At 44.8% G+C, this 26264-nt stretch overlaps 1 protein-coding gene across 1 annotated transcript in view; it reads left to right on the top strand.

Moving 5' to 3' along the window:
- Positions 1-25664, top strand: part of LOC141131326 (gonadotropin-releasing hormone II receptor-like) — a 59392-nt gene extending 33728 nt beyond the window's left edge. Inside the window, exons 3-4 of the mRNA XM_073618462.1 lie at positions 21670-21874; positions 24692-25664. Coding sequence (XP_073474563.1) covers positions 21670-21874; positions 24692-25167 — 681 coding nt within the window. The 3' untranslated portion in view covers positions 25168-25664. The remainder of the gene's footprint in view (positions 1-21669; positions 21875-24691) is intronic.
- Positions 25665-26264: the final 600 nt, after the last annotated feature.

Raw genomic sequence — 26264 nt, 5'->3', positions numbered from 1 at the left:
TGTCATCCGCCGGCTCAGTGGGGATCAACTGAACGATCCCTGCTGAGCAAGCGGAGTCCGTCAAAATGGATGTGTGTGTGAAAGGGGCCATAGGTGTAAAAGGGGCCGTAGAGTTAGTTTTTGGTGAACTTAAACTTTAATAATATCCAATCCAGTTTGCTTGGTACAATGCTGTTTATTTGCTGCACGTTAAACTAATGTTCACAGGCAGAGGCTCTTGTAAAATTGTCAGTGTTACTCCAAGGGATATTCAACATGCATATCTTCAAAATCTGCCTTTGGCCATATGAATACTTTTCATAAAGTGAGGCCCGGAACGAAAGGACTGCAAGGAGGGATAGTGTAGGGCCGGGCATGACAGTGTGTCTAAGGGAGACACATATGGGGTTAATGTGGAAAGGAGTAATGGGAGTGGCAAGAAAGGGGAAGGTAAGAAAGAAGTTTTGCCAAAGGGGAGTGGTTATATTTATAGAGGGGGCGGTGCAAAGGGTCAGTGTGAAGATGAACTTACAGGAGGAGGCAGTTTTTCTCACTGCTCCTCCATGATGGCAGAGATTGAAGCAATACCAGAGTGGCTGCAGAGACAGGCGCGGAGCTCATGGAGGATGAGGCAGACGGATCCCCGTCAGGTGAGGTGTCCCATCGCGGAGGTCGCGGCCTCCAGCGTGCTTTTCACCAGGGCCTGCATCTAGACCCATTCACCTCCCCAGAAGCCCGACAGAGGAGCGATCGCTTCCCCCGGCAAAACAGCATCAGCCACAGCTTTCAGCAGGCCCTGGGTGGTCCACACGCCGCCTGCCTAATCCAGTGGGTGGGGCCACGGGCCAACATGGCGCCGGTTCCCCGCACGGACATCGTGGGTCAGGAAGCAGGGCGGCATCCCCATCCGCACACAGCGATCAGAGGGGGGAGATGATGAGGGACGGAGAGCCGAGCAGAGACACGGAGGTGGTGGAGCGGGAGATCGGGAAGTCGGTGAGGGGGCGGAGCCTACCGGGACAGCGCTCGGTGGGACAAGATGGCGGAGGAAGAACAACACATGACAGCCAGGACATCGCCAGGTCAGGTCAGTGACGCCAGTCTGGAGAAGGAGGAATTTCGGGGGTGAAGCGGGCCCCACAACTGCCAAGCACCACGGCCTTAGGGATTTTATCTCCCGGGGGGCTTGCTATGCCACCCATCCTGGAACAGGACGAGAGGTCAGAAGGGAAAGCATCAGGGGAGGAGGAACCACTAGTACCAGCGATGGAGAGCAACGCGGCGGCTGTTGGGGGAGCTCCTGGTCAGCCCGGTAAGTCAATGGTTAATTTGTCTTTGTCTGATGCATTGCAGGATGTGTTAGGGGTGGTAGCTGCGGGTACGGTTAGGCCAGCAGTTCCTTTGATACAGTCAGGGGGGGATACGCTGGGCCAGCAGGGGGCAGGGCACAGGCCTGCCAGTGCGGGGTCCGGTACGCAGCTGACGGATTTATTGGAGGGCCTGCGGGCGTTGTTAGGTAGATTTGAGGCAGTGGTTGGAGGAACTGGGGGATCTGGGGTGGAGATGCCCCCGGCAGCTCCAATACCCGTGCAGTCAGGGGTAGGAGTGGTCACCGAGAAGGCAGGGGAAAAAGGGGATACGGAGAAGGCAGAGAGGACCAATATGGTCAGGACTGCGAACGCGGCAAAGTGCGAGGTATACCTCTACTTCGAGGGCCCGCTGGGAGCTCATCTAAAACAGGAAGTCCGGGATAAGATTTACAAGGGCGAGTATGTGGAGATTTTTCGCTACTGCCATTGGAAAAAATTAACTTGGACAGGATGAAACCTGATGATTCCAAGAAGGAGAACGAGGAAAGAAGCAGGTACAGGCTTATACCGTGTACATTTGTTAACTGGCTGCAAGCGTTTGCCATTATGGTGAGCGTTATTGGTGAGAAGAACCCCGAGCATTGCTCGGCTTTGTTCTGTTACATGGACGCTATAGGAGGGGCACATAGGGTGTATGGTGGTACTGCTTGGCTTAGATACAACGAGCAGTTCAGACAGCGCAGAGCAGTCCGCCCGTCTCTGCATTGGGATCATAAAGATATTAGCCTCTGGATGAGGCTTATGTCTTCAGCGAGGGCCCGCCTCAGTTTTTTCAGGGGAAGGCCGGGGGTACACATTCCTCAGGACTGCCGGCCGGAAAGAAGTGGGGAGTATGCTGGCAGTGCAATGAGGGCTCCTGTAAATTTGGAGCAGCATACAAGTTCAAGCACGAGTGCTTTGGGTGAGGGGGAACCCATATATTGTCCAGGTGTTTTAAGAGAGGGAAGCATGCCGGTGACTCTGCTCAAAAGAGGGACGACGCCGGTGAGGGTGGAAAGGATGCTTCCTTTTCTAAGTAAGTATCCAGACAGGGAAGCGGCAAAGTTATTGGCTTCGGGGTTTCAGGACGGTTTTAAGAACCCGTGTTCATTGGCGATGGTTCTGCCAAAGGCAAGGAATCTGACATCTGCTTTACAGCATCCGGGGGTGGTGGAGGACAAATTGGGAAGAGAAGTGGCCATGGGGCGCATGGGGGGGCCCTTTTCCAACAAACCCTGGCAGGATTTGGTGGTGTCACCATTGGGGGTGGTGCCCAAGAAGGAACCGAACAAGTTCCGCGTGATACACCACTTATCTTTTCCAAAAGCCATGTTCGCGGCTTTCAGCTCGTTTTTGGAGTGGGTGATTAGGGAGGTTTCCGGCTTAGGTTCAGTCATACATTATTTGGATGACTTTTTGTGTATAGGCCCCCCTGCTTCCTCTGTGTGTGCGATTCTACTTTCCACGTTGCAGCACATCGCAGGCAGGTTTGGTATACCATTGGCCGCAGAAAGAACGGAAGGCCCAACGGCTGAACTTAGCTTTTGGGGATAGTAATAGACTCAATGGCGATGGAGTGCCGATTGCCCAGAGGTAAGTTGGAGGACTTGCAGAAGGAAATTCGGGAAATCCACGGACTGCGGAAAGTTCAGTTGAGGACTCTGCAGTCGTTGCTGGGTAAGTTGAATTTTGCCTGCAGGATCATCCCCATGGGGCAGGTATTGCCGACGGCTGTCGGCAGCCACCGCGGGGGTAAAGGCCCCGACTCATTTTATTCGCCTGACCGGGGAACACAGGGAGGATTTAAAGGTGTGGTATGAGTTTTTAGCCTCATACAATGGCAGGGCGGTGTGGATGTCTGGCCCGGTGAGTAATTTCGATGTAGAGCTGGTTACAGATGCTGCAGGCTCCACGGGCTATGGTGCATTTTTCCAAGGGCAGTGGAGCGTGGAACCCTGGCCGCAGTCTTGGGAGAGGGCGGAGTTCCTTAAGAATTTAGTGCGACTGGAACTTTTCCAGTGGTGCTGGCTTTGGAACTGTGGGGGGAGGCATGCCAGATTCTAAAGTTGAGAATAAATTGTGACAACATGGGAGTAGTGCAGGTGGTCAATCGCATGTCTGCTTCACCACAACCAGTTATACGGCTTTTGCGGAAACTGGTGTTGAGGTGTTTGAGATTAAATATTTTATTTATGCGGTGCACATCCCGGGTGTCGACAATTTGCTAGCTGACTCCTTGTCTCGATTTCAATGGAACAAGTTCAGGGAGCTGGCTCCGGGTGCACAAAAAGAAGGAGTTCCTTGCCCGGACTGGATTTGGGAGCTGCCCTTGGAGTCACCGCGGGATGGATTCGGCAGTCTAAGTGAGTCCACTTGGTCAGCCTACGCGAAGGTATGGAAAGAATGGTCAGGGTTGGTACAGGAGGCAGGGGCTGGGAAAATGGGGTCTGACGGGCGGTTACTGGTATTGTATTTTGTAGCTAGGAACATTGAAAAATGTTTTTTCGGTCTCTTCCATCGATAAAAAAATGGCGGGCTTATCGTTTCTTTTCAAATTAATGGGAGGTGAGGACTGGAAAAAAGATTTTGGGTGAAGCAGGCCATAAAGGGTTATCGAAAACAGCATATGTGGAAGGATGTGAGACGGCCTGTCACTTTTGCGAACCTGGGGTCCGTATGTGCGATGTGGGGTTCAATATGTAAATCGCGGTATGAAGCGTTGCTGTTTACAGCAGTGTTCTCGCTAGCATTTTTGGGGTTTTTCGGACAGGGGAGTTGGTTAGCCCATCGAAGTGTTTGGCAGTGGGCCTGTTGGGAGCAAGATGTGCAGGTGGAGGTGGATAGAGTGTGTTTGCGGCTGCGCAGGTCAAAAACTGATCACCAGGGTAAGGGTGTCGCTGTTCGCATTACCTGGGTCTAGGGTGTGCCCTGTTGAGGCAGTGCGTGAATTTCCGAAGATTAAAACAGATGGGGCAGGGCCATTCCTGAGGCATGAGGATGGGTACTACTTGTCAAAGTTTCAGTTCATATCAATTTTTAGGAAATGTCGTAAAGCAGCTGGGTTGGACGGGGCAGGGTACGCTTCACACTCCTTCCGCATAGGGGCGGCTACAGAAGCTGCCAGATGTGGGTTGGATGAGGCGGCTGTGCGCAGAATTGGAAGATGGGATTTGTGAGATTTCGGTCTTATATTAGGCCTCATTTGGCCGTGGAATAGATATAAAAAAAAAAAAAAAACTATCTTGGATGTTTACAGGAAAAGGAGGGTGCATGTGGGATTCGCATGTTGTGATATGGTTGTGTTAAGTTGACAGGTGTGTTGCTGCCTTTATGTTATTTGTTTGTCGTTTCAGATGGAGGTTCAGTACGCCTTGTCTGGATCATAGGGCACTCCTAGGTGTGTTGGGGGGCCAGGAGAGGAGACGTAAGACCGGATGGCAGGCAATTGGGTATTTTCCAGGAGGGAGGCTTATCGGAGATGGTTGGGGATACCCGGGATGAGGTGGGGTAGAGTGATGGTGGAGGTGGAGAGGTACGTAAGGCTGGATAGACCACCTGACGTGTTAGTGATACATGAGGAATGATTTGGGGATCCGGACAGTCAGGGACCTGATCGCGGATATTAAATCCGATTTCACGCACTTGCGCACTAAATTCCCGGGTACCCCTTTTTGCTGTGGTCTGACATTGTGGCTATAACGACATGGCGTTGGGCTAGATCTGTGGTGAGCATCAGTAAGACTCGTATCAACAAAGTAGTGGGTAGGTTCGTGGCACAGAATGGGGGTATTGTGATTAGGCACAGAGAGCTTGGAAAAAATGTGGGGCTCTACTTGAGGAGTGATGGAGTTCGTCTCTCTGAAGTGGGGATTGACTTATGGCTATGGGTTTACAGGAAGGGATAGAACGGGCCCTGAGGGTGTGGAGGTGCCCTCAAGGGTAAGGTTGTCACCCTTTCGGGCTGTGGCGGTGTTCTTCTGGTGGTCTTTGACGGTGGCAGTAAACGGAGGGATCAAAAAGGGGTGGGGGGCTCATCGTTTGTATGTGCCCCTCCGGTGTATTCCTGAACGGTGGATGGAATACTGGAATGGTTGCACTGTGGGAAGGGGTTGTCTCCGAGCGGTCACAGCTGGAGGCCTATCAGTTTGGAAAAGGTCCCACAGTGCATTGGTGTGGTATGTGGTTATACGTGGTTAAAAGGTGGGTCACCGTCAGAGACCATCAGACTGGGGTTAACAGGTTATGTTATTGTTTATTATATTTATATATACAGTATATATAATATATATATATATATATAGTGGTTTGGAGTTATTTAGTTGGTTTGTTTTAATAAAATAGGCTGTTATGGCCATTTTACTCCATAAAATATAAGTGTGGTCTCATTATTTGAGGTGGGTAAGGTACGGGTTGGAGATAAGTGGGTAACAGCGATAAGAATGAAGGGGACATTTAGACTACACTGGTCAAGAAGCTAGACATCCTTGAAGGCCAAAAGTAACTGTGCAGGTCCCATATGAGCGTTCCTGCACTTAGCCCTTGCTAGTAAAATATGTAGCTTTGCCAACACAACAGAAATAATTACTCTCTTTGGTGGAAGTGCCTATTCTACTTTGCTGCCTGCAGCTCAAGCAGAGAATGAAAGGACAGTCAAAAAAAACTGTCAAGAAGCAATGATCAACCATGATAAATAAATCTAAACACTGGTGGAAAGTAAGGTCAGGAGTCTCAGATAAGTGTATGTAGACACTAACAATTAACTTCTCTTAAAGCAGAATTCCAAATGAACCTAGGCTTAGAATAATCGAGCACAAGGCTTCACTGCCAGTTTCCCTTAGTTGCAATGCCGGTGCCTGCACCCGAGCCGATGGAATTCGGGGCTTCCGGGGGCCAACATCGCGGGATCCCTGGACAAGGTAAGTGTCCTTATATTAAAAGTCAGCAGCTACAGTATTTGTAGCTGCTGACTTTTCTTTTTTTTTTTTAGTGGCTGGAACTTCGCTTTAAGCTGGGTACACACTATGAGAAAATTGGAAGAAAAATTTAATTCGAGACATGATCAATCAATTTTCATATAGTGTGTACACAACTTTCAACATCTGATTCAGACTTTCCAAACGAAAATTTACAAAGGAACAAACTCCAAAATATTTCTCGTATATGAAGAGAACAAACAATTTCCTTTTAATGTGCGTTGTTTTCGTACGAGAAAAATCAAATACGAAAGATCGCACATGATCAGAAACAATAAGCAACAACAAAAAAAAAGCCTTTGTCGTAGAAGAATTTTTGTACATTATTTCCATCCTCGGTTCTGACTTGCTGTGAAACATCGAGCAAAACTGGATGATCGTTTGCTCGATTTTTGTTAGTGTGTACCTTTATGTGCACTATTTTGGTCTGTTGTATAATATTGAAAGTAATTTAATTTAATGGTTTGCTTACCTCCCAACATTGTGAGATGGGTAAGAGGAACGCATTATAGGATGAAGTAAGTGAGGAACGCACCACCCTGCCACCCTTCCAGTAACATGGACCATGATGATTAACAAGCAAAAAATGATTGCTTTAACCCAAAGTTACTTTTACTTTTATTTTTGCCACTACTTTTCTTTTATCTTGGCTTTTAAAATAACAAAAGGAATAATCTGAAGGTTAAAGCGGAACTCCACCCTAAAGGGGAAATTACGCTTTAAGTCCTCCTCTCATGCCATGTTTGGCATGTAATTTTTTTTGGGTGGGAGTAGCAACCTAGTTTTCACCTAGGCGATCCAAGCGGAAGTTCTCAACTCCCCCTCCCTCCCTGACGTCACAGGTCCCAGAAGTCTGCAGGACCATTCACAAACCACAGCGTGGCTCGCGCATGCACAGTGGGCAGCCGGCTGTGAAGCCGAAAGCCGCATAGTCAGCTGCCCACAGTAAGGATGCTGGCACTGGGAACACAAAGGCTAGTGAAGAACTAGCCCGGGTAAGGATGGCACTGCATCCCTGGACAGGTAAGTGTCCTTTCGTTAAAAGTCAGCAGCTACAGGAGTTGTAGCTGCTGACTTTTAATTTTAGTGCAGTAAAACACGTTTGACAGTTAAATTGTGAATTTTTTATAGAGATCTGTAAAACAGGCCACAAAAAGGGACAGCTGAGGAAGAAAGGGGGGGGCACAGGGATTTTATTCCAAAAGAGAGACAATCCCTCCAAATGAGGAAAAGTTGGATGTTATGGGTTTGATAAGTACAGAAAAAACCTGATGGTCAGAAATTCAGAGTTTTCCTGTGTCTGATGTGTGTTATCTAAAACAGTCCTCCTAGGTCTTATCTTGGACTACAGGATAATAAGCCTTTATATTGTAGAGATCTAACAGTGGGAATGGTTGATTTTCATTATTAATTTATTCATTAACTATTAATAATTTTTAACAAACTATTCACTGCAAGATCTGCGAATGGGAGGGCTGACAACACAACTGTCTACAAAATACTGTTTATTGTTAGCCCACATCAAGGCTGAGTACATTTCTGGCAGATCAGTAGGTATTTTTGTACTTATAGGGTCTCTAACCTCTCGCAGTCCACATAACACATACAGTTAGGTCCATATACATTTGGACAAAGGCACAATTTTCGTTTTTTTCAGGTATTTACCAAAACATATTCAAGCTAGCATTATGTAATGGATATGGGGTGAAAGTGCACGCTCTCAGGTTTAATTTGAGGGTATGTACATCCAAATCGGACAAAGGGTTTAGGAATTACAGCTCTTAAGAATAGTCATCCCCCTTTTTGAAGGGACCAAAATTAATTGGACAATTGAATCAAAAGCTGAATCAAAAGCTGTTTCATGGCCAGGTGTGGGCTACTCCTTCAGTATTTCTTCATCAATTAAGCAGGTAAAAGGTCTGGAGTTGAAGTGTGGTATTTGCATTTGGAATCTATTGCTGTGATACATCATGTGTTCTAAGGAGCTGTGCATGCAAGTGAAACAGGCCATTGTAAGGCTTCAAAAATGAAACAAATCCATCAGAGAGATGGCACCAACATTAGGAGTGGCCAAATTAACAGTTTGGTACATTCTGAGGAAAGAAGAACACACTGGTGAGCTCAGCAACATAAAAAGGCCTGGATGTCCACGGAAGACCACAGTGGTGGATGATTGTAGGATCCTTTCTATGGTAAAGAAAAACCCATTCACAACATCCAGACAAGTGAAGGACATTCTCCAGGAGGTGGGTGTATCATTGTCAAAGTCTAAAATCAAGAGAAGACTTCACAAGAGCAAATACAGAGGGTTCGCCACAAGGTGCAAACTATTCATAAGCCTGAAGAATAGAAAAGCCAGATTAGACTTTGCCAAAAAACATATAAAAAAGCAAGACCAGATCTGGAAAAGCATTCTTTGGACGGATGAAACTAAGATTAATCTGTACCAGAATGACTGGAAGAAAAAAGTGTGGAGAAGGCTTGGAACAGCTCATGATCCAAAGCACACAACGTCATCTGTAAAACATGGTGGAGGCAGTGTAATGACATGGGCATGCATGGCTTCCAGTGGCACTGGGTCATTGGTGTTTATTGATGATGTGACAGAAGACAGAAGCAACCCAGATGAATTCTGCAGTGTTTAGAGATATACTGCCAGCCCAGATTCATCCAAATGCAGCAAAGTTGATTGGACGGTGCTTTCTAGTACAGAGGGACAATGATCTAAAACACACTGCAAAAATAACCCAGGAGCTTTTGAAGGTAAAGAAGTGGAATATTCTGCAATGGTCAAGTCAAGCACCTGATCTCAATCCAATTGAGCATGCATTTCACTTGCTGCAGGCAAAACTAAAGGCAGAAAGACCCACAAACAAAGAACAACTGAAGACAGCTGCAGTTAGAGCCTGGCAAAGCATTAGAAAGGGGGAAATCCAGTCTTTGGTAATGTCCATGGGTTCCAGACTTCAGGCAGTCATTGCCAGTAAAGGATTCTCAATAAAATAATAAAAATTAACATTTTATTTATGATTATATTAATTTGTCCAATTCCATTTGAGCCCCTGAAAATGGGGGGACTGTGTGTAAAAATGGTTGCAGTTCCTAAAATTTGTACTTGATATTAATGTTCAGCCCCTGGAATTAAAGCTGAAAGTCTGCACTTCAAATTAATTTGGATTGTTTCATTTTCATTTTATTCTGGTGGCATACAGAGACAAAAGTATGAAAATTGTGCCTGTGTTCAAATATATATGGGCCTAACTGTGTGTGCGGTGACAAAAAGGGTGGGCTTTAACACCCATATTCATCCATGGGTAGCCGGGGTTTCTGTGCTGAGAGCACGCTCACCCTAAGGCACAATTCTAGCACAGGACTGAGCTGCTGTAAGCAATTCTCTGTCTCTAGTAATGATTGGGGGCCAGTGGGACAGCTCCTGATCATATGACCACTGTGACATCCAATAATAGTGATCATGTGATTGAGAATTCCGTCCCAACCCCGGGAATGAAGATACACTTAAAGGGGTTGTAAAGGTTCATGTTTGTTCACCTTAATGCATCCTATGCTTTAAGGTAAAAAAACACCTGTCAGTGACCGACCCCAGCCCCCCCGTTTTACTTACCTGAACCCTCGAACTTGTCCCACGGGGACGTGCCTTCTCTCTGCTAGGGGGTTCTCGGCTGTTGATTGGATAGATTGATAGCAGCGCAGCTATTGGCTCCTGCTGCTGTCAACCAAATCTAATGATGCGGCCACCAGGGGGCGGAGCCAAGTCCTGCATTCGGCGTCTATGGACACGGAATGCTGGACTCAGGAGCGCGCACGCTAGGCTGGAAGGGTTTAAAGGAATAGGAGACAGGGAAATTTGCAAATATTGCATAAATGAACTGCATTTTTTTTGCCTTGATTGGTTATAAATTATTATTTTTTGATTAATTATTTTTGATCAATTAATTTTAATTAATAGTTTATGGAATAATCATTTTAGCAAACTATACACTGCAAGATCCTAACTGATGAATTTATCCAAACACCGTCCAATATAAAAAATTAATTAATTATAATCAGCTGCATTTCCAGCTAATTTCCCATTCTTCATTTAAAAAAAAAAAATTCAGCTAAAGGGGATCTAAACATATCAATTTTCCTAGTTTCAAAAAGACAGTTGAATATATTTCATGATTCTAACTTGATCCTGATAGTTTTGACAGTATTGGGAGATGATCAGCATGTTTATGGCTACTTCCGCATATACCCTACCCTCAACTTTGATTGTTCTAGCCAACAGATTGACTCTTGCTGTATGTGTGGCTGTTGGGTTGCCAGTTAGGTTTGTCAGTTTCAGCCACTTTAATCAATCAGCTCAATGTGCATATAAACTATAACAATAAACCTCTCTTATTAGGCCTTTTAGGCTGTTAAATATATCATTGAAAGTTTTTTTCTAATTATTTCTATTTGATCAATAAAAAAAAAAAACCCCATGATCTTGCCAGAAATCTTGTGAGCTGAACGACTTCTTGTGAATGGAGCCTAAAAATTGTTGGTTGAAAAGTGATTGCATACAATTAGATGTAGTCACAGTTCAGGTATTCTGTCAGCTGCAGCTGTCGGAGGCTGTCTGAATTCAATAGCTGGCAGGGAAAATTCCTCCAATAATTATGTTTAGCTTGGATGAAGGAATTTATTGATTTGTCTTGTTCAGCCCTGGGGCTGAAGCTGCTATGGCTAGCCTTACTTGTGACGTAAACAGGCAAAATCCTGATGAGATTATTTAGCAATACAAACATGACATTTCTTCAAATCCTTTCTTTTTCTCTCAGATGCTCTGCCTTTCTGTTTTTCATTTGTCTTTGCGTTTTGGGGCTCACAACTCGCCCCCAAAACAGGGGCTTGTGTATTGGCAGTATTAAAAGAAATACTTGACAGTAATGCCCCGTACACACGGTCGGATTTTCCGATGGAAAATGTCCAAACGGAGCGTGTTGTCGGAAATTCCGACCGTGTGTGGGCTCCATCGGACATTTTCCATCGGATTTTCCGACACACAAAGTTGGACAGCAGGAGATAAAATTTTCCAACAACAAAATCTGATCGTGTCAATTCTGACCGTGTGTGGCCTGTTCCGACGCACAAAGTGCCACGCATGCTCAGAAGAAATTCCGAGATGGGACAGCTCGTTCTGGTAAACTTAGCGTTCGCAATGGATACAGCACTTTCGTCACGCTGCAATGTTCAAAATGGTTTAATACAGCGCACTCTCTTCTTCTTTATAATGTGACAAGAATTAAGTAGTTTTGCTGCTCATATTCACACACACTTCTCACAAACTTATTTCATTACTATTTATCAGGATTCCCTCAATATATTTTGATTTCTCACATCTGACAACATATTTTTGTATATATTTTTTTTTTTTGGCTTTAATGTAGAATCTTTTTTTGTGTTTCTATTTTTTTTTTTTTTTTTGCGATTTTGATTTGTACTCCCGAAAATGTTTGTGTGTGTTTTTTGTGACAAGTTCCCACAACACCATTGATATGTTGTTATATTTAATCTGTAGGAGATTGTTTGGTGTTGTTGTCCCTTGTTAATTTCACATTTTATGTTAGAAATGTACCTGAATCGTCACCAACAAACTGTCCTTTTTGGATGAAAACACACACAGGAGAGTATAATTTACCTAAAAAATTTTATTAAGGGCTCACAACTAAACAAAGAGGGAGGCAAAGCTGAAGAAACTGCAGAAGTGGGCGAAGTCTTGGACCCCCAGGGCAGACATCAACTATTTAAAAGCAAAATTGGTGGCCTGAGGAGTCCTTATCTAAGGGAGGGCAGTGTGGTCCAGAAGTCCCAGAGATCCGGAAAGCAACAGATGACATCTGTGTCCCCAGGCTGTGGTCATACGAGAGACTGCATCTTCTGTCAGACCAGACTGAACCCAGGGTCATCACTCTTTGGTCTTCTTTCCACGCTTCCTTCCACGCTGTGGCTGTGGTGGTGGAGTTGTGGCAGCAGGAGGAGGAGGAGGAGGATCGTCGATCTCAATGACATCTGTCTTGGGTGTTAGTTCCCCACTCAACCCCTTACGTAGGACTTTATAAATCAGGTCCTCAGAGAGCCTGCGTTGACCCTCCTGCATGCCCTGTAATTTGGTGGCAGCCATGCAGGCAAAGGCCTCTTCAGGACTGGGGAAGGCTCGTAAGGACGCAGAAGCCTCCTGGATCAGCCTGTACGCTGAATCCTGCACAGGACTGGGAGTGGCCTTCCTGGCCCTTTTGTATGTAAGGCGGAGGGGAGGGACCTGAGACTCAGTCAGGCTGCGACTGGTCCCAGGCTTCTCTTGGCTGACACTTAGCCCCGCCTCCTCCTGGCTGCCACTAATCCCCGCCTCCTCCTGGCTGCCACTAATCCCCGCCTCCTCCTGACTGCCACATTCCACAGCCTCCTCCTGGCTGAGGTCTTCCTGTGTATGAAAAAGGGACATAGTTTTAGTATTGTTTTCATCAATCACACACAATTTTCACCTCCTGACTGCTGCAAATTGAATGTTAACAAATATAACAGACTATCCTTCTGAGCCCAGCATTTTTCATTTTTGTCCCAATTTTGGGTGCCCACTACTGTCTATTGATATGTAAAACACTTTTTTCAATCAGCAATTAGTGATCAATAATAGCATCTAGTAAACATCATTTATTTATTGTCCTGAAATCTGTAGAGGAATGCTATACCTGACTCCAGCTGGGCTCCTCCACTTCTTCCTGGCTGGAAGGCCCAGGTTGGACATCGGAAGCCTCAGCTGGGATGGAAGGAAGCGTGGAAGGAAGAGTGGAGAGGGATTCCCTGACTTCAGTGTGGTCTGACAGAAATCGCAGTCTCTCATAGTACCACAGCCTGGGGACATAAATGTCATCTGCTCCAGCTCCTGATCTCTGGGAATCCGTGACCTTCTTGCGCTCCCTAAGATAAGTGCTCCTCAGGCCACCAATTTTAGCTTTTAAATAGGGGATGGTTGCTGTGGGGACCACCAGCTTCACCAACTCCAGCAGTTTCTCCAGCGCTGCCTGCCTCTTCTGTTTGTGGTTATAGTGGGGGTGTCTGACCCAGAGGCGTATCTAGTGAAAATGGCGCCTATGGCAAGCACTGAAACTGCGCCCCTGTCAAAACATTTGAAACCCATCTTTCAGATAACCTTAGCAGAAAAGACAGCTAACAAAATGACAAGTCAAGCTCTTTAATCCTTCAATTAACAAATTATGGATTGGCACTACATAAAAATTACAACTGTACCTTCCTTGCTTTCACTAATGCAAACTGGTCTATGATGTGCTCAAAGTCATTTTTTTCTGTTTCTACTCTTTCTACACTCAACACACACACACACACACACCACTGATGATACCAACACTGGCACTCAGTCATTAAAATACATTGGTGCACACAGTAACTCATACAAAAACAATGACACACACACACTATCGTTAAGATACACTGACATACATACCTGTATGATGTCAGTGTATGTCTTTGTGTGTGTATATATGTATATAAATAAATATATATATATATATATATATATATTACAGGAGGAGATGATCAGAGACTGCAGACATAGTGCAGGAGATGATCAGAGACTGCAGACATAGTGCAGGAGATGATAGGAGACTGCAGACATAGTACAGGAGATGATCAGAGACTGCAGACATAGTACAGGAGATGATCAGAGACTGCAGACATAGTACAGGAGATGATCAGAGACTGCAGACATAGTACAGGAGATGATCAGAGACTGCAGACATAGTACAGGAGATGATCAGAGACTGCAGACATAGTACAGGAGATGATCAGAGACTGCAGACATAGTGCAGGAGGTGATAGGAGACTGCAGTTTCTGGCTTACCAACAGTCTATTTTCCAAGCACAATTAGTAAGATAATAAATGGTTAAAAAGTCTGTGAAGATCCAAGCCTGAGCAGCCCAAATCCTTAAAGGCCATCTAAAAACCAAACAAATCAAATCATCAGGAATACTGTGTCACACTTTTGCAGCGTCTTCCAGAAGTCTAATCATCAATGTGCTCATCCGTCATGTGTGCAGTGTAAATAGATAAAGCGAAGAGCGAGGGAATAATTTTCAACCAGTGTGGGTGCTGGCTTAACTGCATACAGGACAGGTGAGCTGCTGCTGCTGCTTAGACTTCTGCAGCTGTGACACAGTGTGAGAGAGAGACCCATCTCCTGATATCACCTTTGCCATGAGCACTCCTCCATCCTCATTACATGTCATAAACAAAGGGCGCTCCTCCTGGTATCAGCTCTGTAATGAGCTCTCACCTTATCTATGATCTCCCTCCCCCAGTCAGCCTGTATCACTCACCTGTTCTGCTTGATGATGTCTTTCAGGGCAGCACAGGTCACAGTGTCCCTCCTCCTCCTGGGCACTGTGCTGAGGCTCCTGGAGAGTGGGTGACAGACACCTCCGAGCTCTGCGCCCTCAGGACTGAGGAAACCAACACCATCAGCGGCATGCAACAGGTGGCAGCCATCTCTCTTGTCATGTGATGGCAGTCAGCTGACACTTCTGAGGGCGGTGATTGGCTAGGACTCCCCTGCTATCTACTTAGCTGTAGCTGGCTGCTACATCCCTCCCAGCACACTGTGTGGGCGGCGCTGGGTGAGAGCGGAGCGGTTCAAGTTTTTTAGGGGGGGGGGGTCAGACACCTCAGCCCAGTTCATCCATGCCCAAAAATGATTTTTCTGGAAACAACCCAGGACAGCCGCAGGTCCAAAACCCGGGAATGTCCCAACAAAATTGTAACTGTTGCTGGCAAGTATGTGATAAGTGCCTTGCTGCCCAGCCACTCACAAGCGCCCCCTCCACATGGCGCCCATGGCACTTGCCATATCTGCCATACCCTGGATACACCACTGGTCTGACCTGCCACAGACAGGGCAGCTCCCTGTACTTGTCTATGAACAGGGGCAGGAAATTGTGGTCATTGAAGCCATCCATTTTCTCTGCAAGACACAACACAAGACAAACCCTAATGTCAGGCAAAACTCCCCTAATCTTGTTACAATATAGGCTTCCATTTCGAAGCAGTATAGACGCAAGTTTAGATCTTACCTTCGTTATCACGATCGGCGTCTCCGATGCTCCTTCCTCCGCTCACAGATCGTACGTAAGACGCACGTGTGTTTCGCTTTATACACACTGCGCATGCGTATAACTCCGTCCGCCCCTGACGTTCTTTCTAGTCTATTTCCCGCCCCTTTTCATTCGGCGCAGTGGGGGAAGAGCACGTGGCGGATAGACAGCAGGTGCGTGCTAATTGTAGCAACGAGGAGGAGGGGGAGGAAAGGCCGGAGCCTGAAACGTCCCGATACAGAAGGAGATTTAAGGACTCAAATATGTCCTTTGGGGAGATGTTGGAGATGGTGGACATCCTGAAGAAGTCCGACTATGATGGAAAGTATGGGCCTTACCCCAACCCCAATGTCCGAAAGGCCAAGATCATGGCGAAAGTGGTCAGGAGTCTGCACCGGAAATTCGGGGTACGACGATCGAAAGATCAGCTCAGGAAGCGGTGGTCGGACCTGAAATTACGAGAACATGAGCAGTACAGAAAGATCCGGAGAGTGCTGCAAAAAAGTAAGTAGTTGTGCTGTGTTCCTATTCTTTTTGTGTTTATTACATTCGTGCTGCTCCATGTGCTTTTAGGAACTGTTGTACAGTTTAAAATGGCAACTTTCATGTTCATGGGCACATTATTCGTTCGGATCAAACATTTTTCGTTCCAAATATAAAATACCATTGTTTAGCCCATATGCATTTGGCCACCATTTTGACGCCCTATACTTGTCTTAAAAGAATTGGGTTGTGTAGATGGCTTTGTTACTAGAATGAAATGCAAACTAGATTCTGTGTAAGGAGAGGACACTCAGCAGCTGTTTTCACATCTGGACACTGGAGCTCTAGTGTGGGACAAAAGAACACCATTTTAATTAGGGGGGCCACACAGGTGCTCCAGTGTACACTATAGGGGGGTCTCCATCTGTGAAGCTTGTACTAAACAGGTAAAGTATTGCAGGTTGACAAAGGGCATTAAAAAAATTACATCTTGGAACTCTGCTAAAATAGATAATTGTACCCCACTTTCAAACAATGTTTCATCTTTATAGTTCTGCCATCAAATATCTGTGTGCTAATTATACCATTTTTGTTTAACATAGGGGAGAAAAGACTCGGAGGACATCCCTCATCCGAGGAGACCAGAGACCCCCCACCTCTGGAAGAAGGTGAAATCCCCCCAACACAAGCTGAGCAGGAGGATGAAGACGTGGTGGAACTAGTCACCACAACAGGTGAGTGTCTGCGACCACAGGCTCAGATAAGAGATGGATTGCGGCATTTTTTTTAAACCAAATTTATTTTGGGGTTCCTCTCTTTTTAGGTGATCGTGAGGTTGTGGATGAAGATCCTTTCACATCCGAAAGTGCCCAGATCCTGATCGGGGAGATCATGGGGTGTAATTTACAATTGGAAATCATCAAGCAAAACATCAATGATGTTATTCCAAAATATAAAAACATCATTGATGTTTTGGGGGGAGTTTAAAACCCCTCCAAATCACTTTCTTCTTTTGTGTGCTACAATGTGCTAAATGTTTTTGTGATTTTTCCCAAAGCCAAATTTAGAGGATGCACACAGTGTGTCAACATGTGCTATCTGCCATCACGGGAGATCAATGGACGCGTTTTGGGGGTGCAACCCCTTCCTCAATAATAAAGTAGCGGTGAGGAAGGGCTTTCTCCCCCAAAACACATCCCTTGATCCCCCGTGATGGCAGGTAGCACATGTTGACATTGGGAAATTTGTGTGCATCTTCCGAATTTGGCTTTTCCTGGGGTGACTTCCCCCCATCTGAACGCTATATCAAACACAGTTCCTAAATACTCATGTCTGATATTGCCTTCAAGTTCTACCAAATGTGAACTTTGTAAGACCAAGATTTGTGTCTTTCTTGTTGGTTTTACACAGGCCTGTTTTCTATAAAATGGACATTTTGATTTGGGATAATGCCACCACAAAAATTGTTAGACAACAAACATGTTGGTTTGTCAGCAAAACCTTTGGTAAATGCACATGTGATTGTGCAGGTATTAAAAAGATTGTTAATCAAGACTGTGTGGATTATTGTCTCAACGCTACAACACTTTTGGGGTGATGTAATTGTTGTTTTATGAGTAAATGGGGGTTATTTCCTAAGGGCAAATCCACTTTGCACTACAAGTGCAGTTTCAGTGCAGTTGCAAGTGCACTTGTAGTGAAATGTGTTTTTGCATTTAGTAAATAACAGCCAACAGTGCTTTGTATAAGGTTACACAATCACGACATTTTCTGGACTCCACACATTTCTGTCAGGGTCAGCTCAAACAAACACAAGCAGTAAATGTCCACAAAGATTTTTTTTTTTTTTTATTTGAAAAAGGCTTCACATATTGTCTGGCATATTGATAGCCCCCCTACCCACAAAGAACTCCAGGTAGCGTAACCGGACATCACGGGCACTCAGGGAGGGCAAGCCAGGACGGCCACTTTCAAGCGCCGTCAGTGTGGTTTGATGTAGGATTCCAGCCTCAGGCCCAACTGAGCCAGCATAGTTGGCCGAATGTTTCCGTAAAAAGTTATGGAGAACACAGCACGCAAGTATTATATGGTTCAGTTTATACTCCGGAATATGGATAGGTGTCAGAAATAGGCGGAACCGGCTGGCCAGGATTCCAAATGTGTTCTCCACCACTCTTCGGGCTCTGGCCAGCCGGTAATTAAAAACCCTTTGTTCCGGGGTGAGGGTCCTCATCGGGAATGGCCGCATCAGGTGGTCCCCCAGCGCAAATACTTCATCAGCAATGAACACAAATGGGAGTCCTTCAACATTGTCCTCTGGAGCTGGCAAGTCCAAGCTGCCATTCTGGAGACGCCTGTAGGACTCTGTCTGGGCGATGACTCCACCATCGGACATCCGGCCATTCTTCCCCACGTCCACATACAAGAAGTCGTAATTAGCCGACACCACCGCCAACATCACTATACTATTAAACCCCTTGTAATTATAATAGTACGACCCCGAGTTGGGTGGTGGGACGATGTGGACGTGTTTCCCATCAATTGCCCCTCCGCAGTTAGGAAAGTCCCACCGCTGGGCAAAGTGGGAGGCCACAGTCTGCCATTCCTGTGGCGTGGAAGGAAACTGTTGAGGAAAAAACAATAAACATTACTATTTTTACTCTGAAACATGGCAAGCAGATTAGACACAAACATTATGGGGCAACCTCCAGATAGCATTTATTAAGGGGAATTTAACAAGGCCAAAGTATAAGGTACACCTATCATATTCCCCCCCTCCCCCCTCTCATGGGCCATTTCTAACATTATGGGGTGTGTGGAAATCTTGGACAGGTAACCCTCTTCACTTCATTGAGAGATGAATGCCTAAATAATGGGTATTACTTTGAACAGCCCCTCCTTAGTTACACTATTGGCAGCCCACTGGACAGGTAAGAAGTGTCAAAGATATAAATACACACTGTACACATTTGAGGACATTTGGACATTCTGCTATTACCTATCAAGATAATAATAGGATACAAAAACTTTAAACAGTACCATTGTAAAGTATACAGGCAGGCCCTTGCACTACATGCTTTGGGGAATTCATCCATAAATCTGACCAGTAAAGAGATGGGTATAGTGTGTATGGGTTTGGCAAAGTCAGCAGATAGATGATTGAGGATAGAGAATTGGGATCAGATGACTTAGCAGTTGGGGGGAGGGGGGGTTACTAAAAATTATTTGGGGACACCACAAAAAAAGCCTCTGGCACTCTGCCTGAATTTAAATCAAAAATAACATTACCAAACATTTTAGGGGGTGTTTGGGGTAAAGCACTACTATGGAGCAGATAAAATACATTGTTAAGTGACTACATGAGGTGAATATAGGGCTAGGAGACACCATGCTGGGGAGGTTATTGAAGGGCAAATATGTATGAAGGACCTTAAATAATAATTACATAAAAATCCAGCATGCATGAGGACAAAGGGGACATTCACAGCATATTACAAGCATGGTAATTAGGGAATGAGGAAAGAAATACAATATATTATCAAACATTGAAGACAATAAAATGTGATATAAAAGGATAAAAATCTTACCTTCATATACTCCTTCTGCAGGACCTGGATGATGGCAGAACAGGTCTCTGGGATAATGATCCCCAGAGCCTGGGGGGAGATGCCTGTTGAGAACTTGAGGTCTTGCAGGCTTCTCCCTGTGGCCAAATACCGCAGGGTAGCGACCAACCTCTGCTCCGGAGTGATGGCTTGCCTCATGCAGGTATCCTGCCTGCTGATATAGGGGGTCAGCGAAGCCAACAAACGGTGAAATACGGGGTCCGTCATCCTGAGAAAGTTCCTGAAATCATCAGGATTATTCTCACGGATCTCCCGGAGCAAAGACATATGACAGAACTGGTCACGCTGAAGCAACCAATTCTTGGTCCATGAACTCCTCCCCACCCTGTTCATGGCCTGGACTTGTGTCAAGGTCAGGACCCCAACACCAAGCCCCCGCACAGCACGAACTCTACGAGGAGTACACATACGAAACATGGCTAGAAAACGGTCGGCTGCTCAGAATGAAGTAACAGAACGCACTGAAGAACAGCAAGGCCTGTGAAGAGCGACCTGAAAAACAGCAACGAGCAGGCAAGATCACACAGAAAACTCTGATACGAACTGACTGCACGCACTGAAGAGCAGATACAAACCCACAAGCACAAACTGAACGGCAGAAAACGATCTGAAAGCCACGAGTCTGAAAAAGCGCGAATTGTCTCTCACCAAACTTTTACTAACACGAGATTAGCAAAAGGAGCCCAAAGGGTGCCGCGCTTGGTTCTGAACCGGCCTTTTCTAGTCTCGTCGTACGTGGTGTACGTGACCGCGTGGTTGGCGATCGGAAATTCCGACAACTTTGTGCGACCGTGTGTAGGCAAAACAAGTTTGAGCCAACATCCGTCAGAAAAAATCCTAGGATTTTGTTGTCGGAATGTCCGAACAAAGTCCGACCATGTGTACGCCCTATAAGAGTTTAGGCTTGAACTGACACCTGCAATTTCTTGTATGCTAATCCTCGACTCTTTTTTTCTGTCCAGTATTTTTTTCTATTACTGCCAGCACACAAGCCCCGGTGAAGGGGGTGTTGTGACCCACCAAAAACACATTAGCTGTACCTTCTAATTTTTTATCGAGACTAACAAACATTTACTGTACTTACGGTAAACTTGCAGCACTCACCTAATTTGCATCTTCTTTGAACCCTTTCTGGGAAAAGCCTAGTGTCTTAAAGAACTGGTGACCACACACTTGATTTCACTTGCCTTGGGGTTTGGCGCTCCACCAACACTCCCGTTTATTTTTCTTTGTAACGTCAGACTAGTTTGCTCCTGAGTAAAAATGGCATTATGTGTATAACTCTATCATGGCAAAATGTTTATAGCAGTGTTTCTCAATCAAGGTGCCATGGCGCCCTGGGGTACCATTTGGGTTCCTCCAAGGTGCCCTTGGCACAAAACCCAGTTTGTTGTGGATGAATGGACTGTGTGATCCGGGGGAGGACTCTGTGGTGAGGGGGGACTCTAATGGGATGGGGAGGACACTAATGTGATGTGGAGACTCTGATGTGATGGAGGGACTTTGTCATGGGGGTGCTCTGATGTGATAAGGGGGTCTCATGATTGGGGCACTCTATAGTGATGAGGGACCTTTGATGTATAGGGGGAACTTTAATGTGGTGGGGGGACCTCTAGACATGAATGAGGCGCTAATGTAAAATTCATTTTGGCAACGTGATTGTAGGTATCGACCAATGCTCAGGTTTCCCATTGATAAGTAACCTTTAGGTTTTTAACATTTTAGATTAAGGTACCCGAGGATTTTGTAGCACAAAAAATTTATTAGGATTCCAAGTTTTACAAAAAAGGCAAAAACTTCAGTTATATGTACAGGGAAATGGCACAAATAATGGGACAAAAAAGGCAAACAGTATTGACAGTTGGCATGGTGGCCCATATCAGTGAAGTTAGAGGTAAAATACTGTACCTAACAGTATGTATAAGAATCTCAGTTGAGAAGATCCGTACGATACATCAGGTGATTGCCCGAGGATTTTGCATGCTTTTAAAGGTTGAGAAATGCTGGTTTATAGAACACATTGATGCAACATCCTGGTTGAAGAGAATATTTCCCTTTAATAAGAAAAGGTGATGACATGAGGCAGCTCACTGGTCTCTTTTTTTGCAGCTGTTTCTGTTTCATACAGTTACGATCACAGAGCCACACAATTTCACCCAGTGTACAACGAGGGGCAGCTTCCAGCAGCACTGGCAGGAGACCGTCTACAACATGGTGAGCTTTGTCTGCTTGTTCCTGCTTCCTCTGCTAATCATGATCTGCTGCTATTCACGGATCCTACTGGAGATATCCAAGCGCATGAGCAAAGGAACACGTGAGTTCTGTCTATATATACATACAATTGTATATGGCTTTGCAAAAAATATTTTGTGAATACATAAACTCTATGGGGTTGATTTACTAATAGAATAGAATAGAGGCAGATTACTTAGCAAAGTGAATACACAGAATGGTAAGTGAACACTTATGCCCTGTACACAGGATAGGATTTTCCGACTACAAAACTGTGGATTTTTTTCCGACGGATGTTGGCTCAAACTTGTCTTGCATACACACGGTCACGCAAATGTTGTTGGAAATTCCAAACGTCAAGAATGCGGTGACGTACAACACGTACGACGAGCCAAGAAAAATGAAGTTCAATAGCCAGTGTGGCTCTTCTGCTTGATTCTGAGCATGCGTGGAATTTTGTGCGTCGGAATTGTGTACACACGATCGGAATTTCCGACAGTGGATTTTGTTGTTGGAAAATTTGAGATCCAGATCTCAAATTTTGTTTGTCGGAAATTCCGACGGAAAATGTCCGATGGAGCCTACACACGGTCGTAATTTCCGAGAACAAGCTCCCATCGAACATTTGTTGTCGGAAAATCTTATCATGTGTACAGGGCATTACTATGCCAAGTAAACAGTCTCTATTCCTTCAACCCCCATGAAAACTACACTTACATTGTAAAGTATTATACAAATATGCTCCTGAAAAACGTATAAACAGAAGTGAATTTATATCAATGGTTACTTTGCAGTGCATCTACAAAAGTGAACATTTAATCATGAGGAATGATGATGATTGTTAAGTCTAAACTTCACATACGATCTCAATTGCATAGTTACATTGGTCCAGCTTGGACTAATTTCACATCATATTTCCCAGGACTAGATGTCAGATGCACTAGTGCCTTGGATCTCACACTGCAGATAGACAGCTATGAGGCCTTAGGACATCTTCACATACCTGGAACGGCACTGCTATTTTCAGGTGCAATTCAAGACAAAAGGTAGATCTTCAAGGTGAAACTTAGGCACAATTAAAATTATAGATGCTTTGTATAAAAGAAGATCTTCATTTTTGGAGTACAGGTCTACCTTAAACCACTTCAATACACGGCAGGATATACAAAAATAAGATAGCAGCACTCCCATATTAGATGCAAAAATAGAAAAGATTATTGAGGAGATAAAATCATGAGACAAAAAGCAATGACATAGGAAATGATAGGGGCAGAAGGTACAGGGCTCTTTCACCCCCTTCCTGCCCAGGCCAATTTTCATCTTTCAGTGCTGTCGCGCGTTGACTGACAATTATGCGGTAATGCAACGCTGTACCCATATAAAAATGTTTTCTTTTTTCCCCACAAATAGAGCTTTCTTTTGGTGATATTTAATCACCACTGGGTTTTTTAATTTTTTTTGCTAAACAAACCGAAAATTTTGAAACTTTGTTTCTTATAAATATTTGTAAATAAGTAAGTTTTCTCCTTCACTGATGGGCACTGATGAGGTGGCACTGATGGGCACTGATGATGAGGCACTAATATGCAGCATTGATAGGTGGCACTGATATGCAGCACTGATGGGAACTGATAGGCGGCACTAATGGGCACTGATAGGCAGTACTGATGGGTGGCAATGAAGGGCACTGATAGATGGCACTGATATGCAGCACTGACGAGGAGGCACTGATAGGTAGCACTGATGAGGAGGCACTGACAGGCATTACTGATGGGCTCTGATTGGCATCCCTGATGGGCACGGGTTGGCACTATAGGTGGGCAAGTGCGCTCATCCTTGGTGGGTCTGCACCGATAATCAATGCGCTAATTATCAGCGCAGACCCCCCTGTCAGGAGAGCCACTGATCAGCTCTCCTCTACTCGCGCCTTGTCAGCGCGAATAGAGGAAAAACCGATAACCAACACTTCCTGGTTTCACTGTGATCAGCTGTGACTGGATGTCATAGGTTCTTTACCGAGATCGGAGATGCAGGGTGTCAGAGCGACACACCTCACTACTGATCACCGCGCTGCGTGCCCTTGGGGGGGGCGCGCACGAGCGTCTTATCCAGCTGGACCTCATATGATGCCTAGTCAGGATAATGAAACCACTGCCCGGCCGTCATTTTGCTATAGGTCAGGCGGGATGTGGTTAAAAAAATGATTCTTATTGTTTCTTCAAAAAAAAGACAGAGACCACTCAAAGGGGTCAAAGATTAGACACAGCTATAGTGGTCTCCAAACTGCAGCCCTTTGCTTGCCATTACCTGGCCCTTGAGGCGCTATTCCTCCCACTGACACCAACTATAGGGCATAATCCCTGCCATTGATACCAACAATGGCTCACTACTTGTCCCCCTAATACCAAAGATGGGGCATTGTTTACTCCCACTGACACCAGGACAATTTCTATTCCCACTGACCCCCCCCCCCCCCCCCCCAAGGTCTGAAGGACAGTAAACCGTTCCTTTGTTTAGAAAGTCTGGAGACCCCTGATTTCGGTGCAACTTGAAGATTGGTGGCTTATCTTCCAGCCACCCCCCACCCTTGTTCATATCTCTTGCAAATGCCGCAATAATTTCCCTGGATTTAAAGAGCAAATTTGTAGTATTTAATTTAAAATTCAGTCAAATTTAGGTCACTGGGGAATGTGTATAGAAAACTGTTCATTATTTTTTGCACTTTTACCTTGACAATATAGGAGGCAACATTGCAGGTGCCTTTGTAATAAGAACAGAGTAAACTGATAACAAAAATACATCAAATTGTTGCTTAGGAGTGTTGGTGTTGGTGTCAGGAATGTGTAAAATTGGGGTAAACGATTCAGTTTATATTTTAAGATTCTTTTCTTTATTCTAGTTTCCTCTAAGGAAGTTTACTTGCGATGCTCCAAAAACAACATTCCAAAAGCACGGATGAGGACTCTAAAGATGAGTGTTGTCATAGTCAGCTCTTTCATCATCTGCTGGACGCCTTACTTTCTCCTGGGCTTGTGGTACTGGTTCTACCCAGAGATAATGGAGGAGAAGGTGTCACAGTCCACCACACACATCCTTTTCATCTTTGGTCTAGTTAATGCATGCCTGGACCCCATAACTTATGGACTTTTCACCATACACTTTCGGAAAAGTCTTCAGCGATATTGCGGAGGCAGAAGGACATCAGACGCCGACACAAGTTCCTCAGTCACGGGGTCCTTTCGCTGTTCAATGTCTTCATTTCGTGCCAAAAAGATGATTGTCTTGAACCAGGAACTACAAGTGTTACAATCTTGCAATGGTAATTTCAACAACCCAGAACTCAGGTTGAATGGCCTTGGTACTAGCTGCCTCTAAGCTTTACAGAAGTCAATTACAGATGTGTATAATATGAGGACACTCTATGAAACATTAATTACAACATGCCCTACAGCGAGCTCGCAGCATAGTGTTTCCTACAAACCTTCTGTTCTCACAGTTGATGCAAACTACTTGCAAGAATCGATTCAACGATAATAAAACAGCACAGCAAAATACATTTCATATTGTTTCAATGATATTGCAAAATGGATTATGTTCTTTTATTTTTTTTTAACTCCAGATGGAGCCATCAGTTGCCATGAACATTTGTCTTAAGACTCATATGCTTGGGATTGGTGGTGGTTATCTTCTCTCTAATCTCTTCTCTCTAATTTCTACCTCCTACAAATCTAGTTAATATAGTTTGAAAGTAAATTCAGGTCTAAGTTGAAAAATGTATCATCTGTACTGTATTGTGTATGGCACAGAACTTTATCTGTAAGCTTTTTCTCTTTGTCTATGTATAAACTGTCATAGCAATTTTTTTTTACAACTATTGCATGTGAATATTGAGAATTATTTATTACACCTATTTATATAGTGCCAGCAATTTAAATAGCACTGTACATTCACATCAGTACTTGCCCACAAGGAGCTTACAATCTAAGATCCCTTATCTTACATACTAGAGTCAATTTAGACAAGAGTAGGGATGAACACCCCCCCCCCCCCCCGGTTCGGTTTGCAACAGAACATGCGAACGTGCAAAAAATTTGTGCGAACACCATTAAAGTCTATGGGTCGCGAACGTGACAAATCAAAAGTGCTCATTTTAAAGGCTTATATGCAAGTTATTGCCATAAAAAGTGTTTGGGGACCCGGGTCCTGCCCCAGGGGACATGTATCAATGCAAAAAAAAGTTTTAAAAATGGCCTTTTTTTTCGGGAGCAGTGATTTTAATAATGCTTAAAGTGAAACAATAAAAATTAAATATTCATTTAAATATCATGCCTGGGGGATGTCTATCGTATGCCTGTAAAGTAGCGCATCTTTCCCATGTTTATAACAGTACTGCAGCAAAATGACATTTCTAAAGGAAAAAATGACATTTAAAACTCGCGGCTGTAATGTATTGTTGGTTCCCGGCAATATAG

This window comes from Aquarana catesbeiana, linkage group LG03 (genome assembly GCF_042186555.1).
Source record: "Aquarana catesbeiana isolate 2022-GZ linkage group LG03, ASM4218655v1, whole genome shotgun sequence".
NCBI classification, from domain to species: domain Eukaryota; kingdom Metazoa; phylum Chordata; class Amphibia; order Anura; family Ranidae; genus Aquarana; species Aquarana catesbeiana.
The sequence above is the reverse complement of the archived record's forward strand: the minus strand, read 5'-3'. Positions and strand labels throughout refer to the sequence as shown.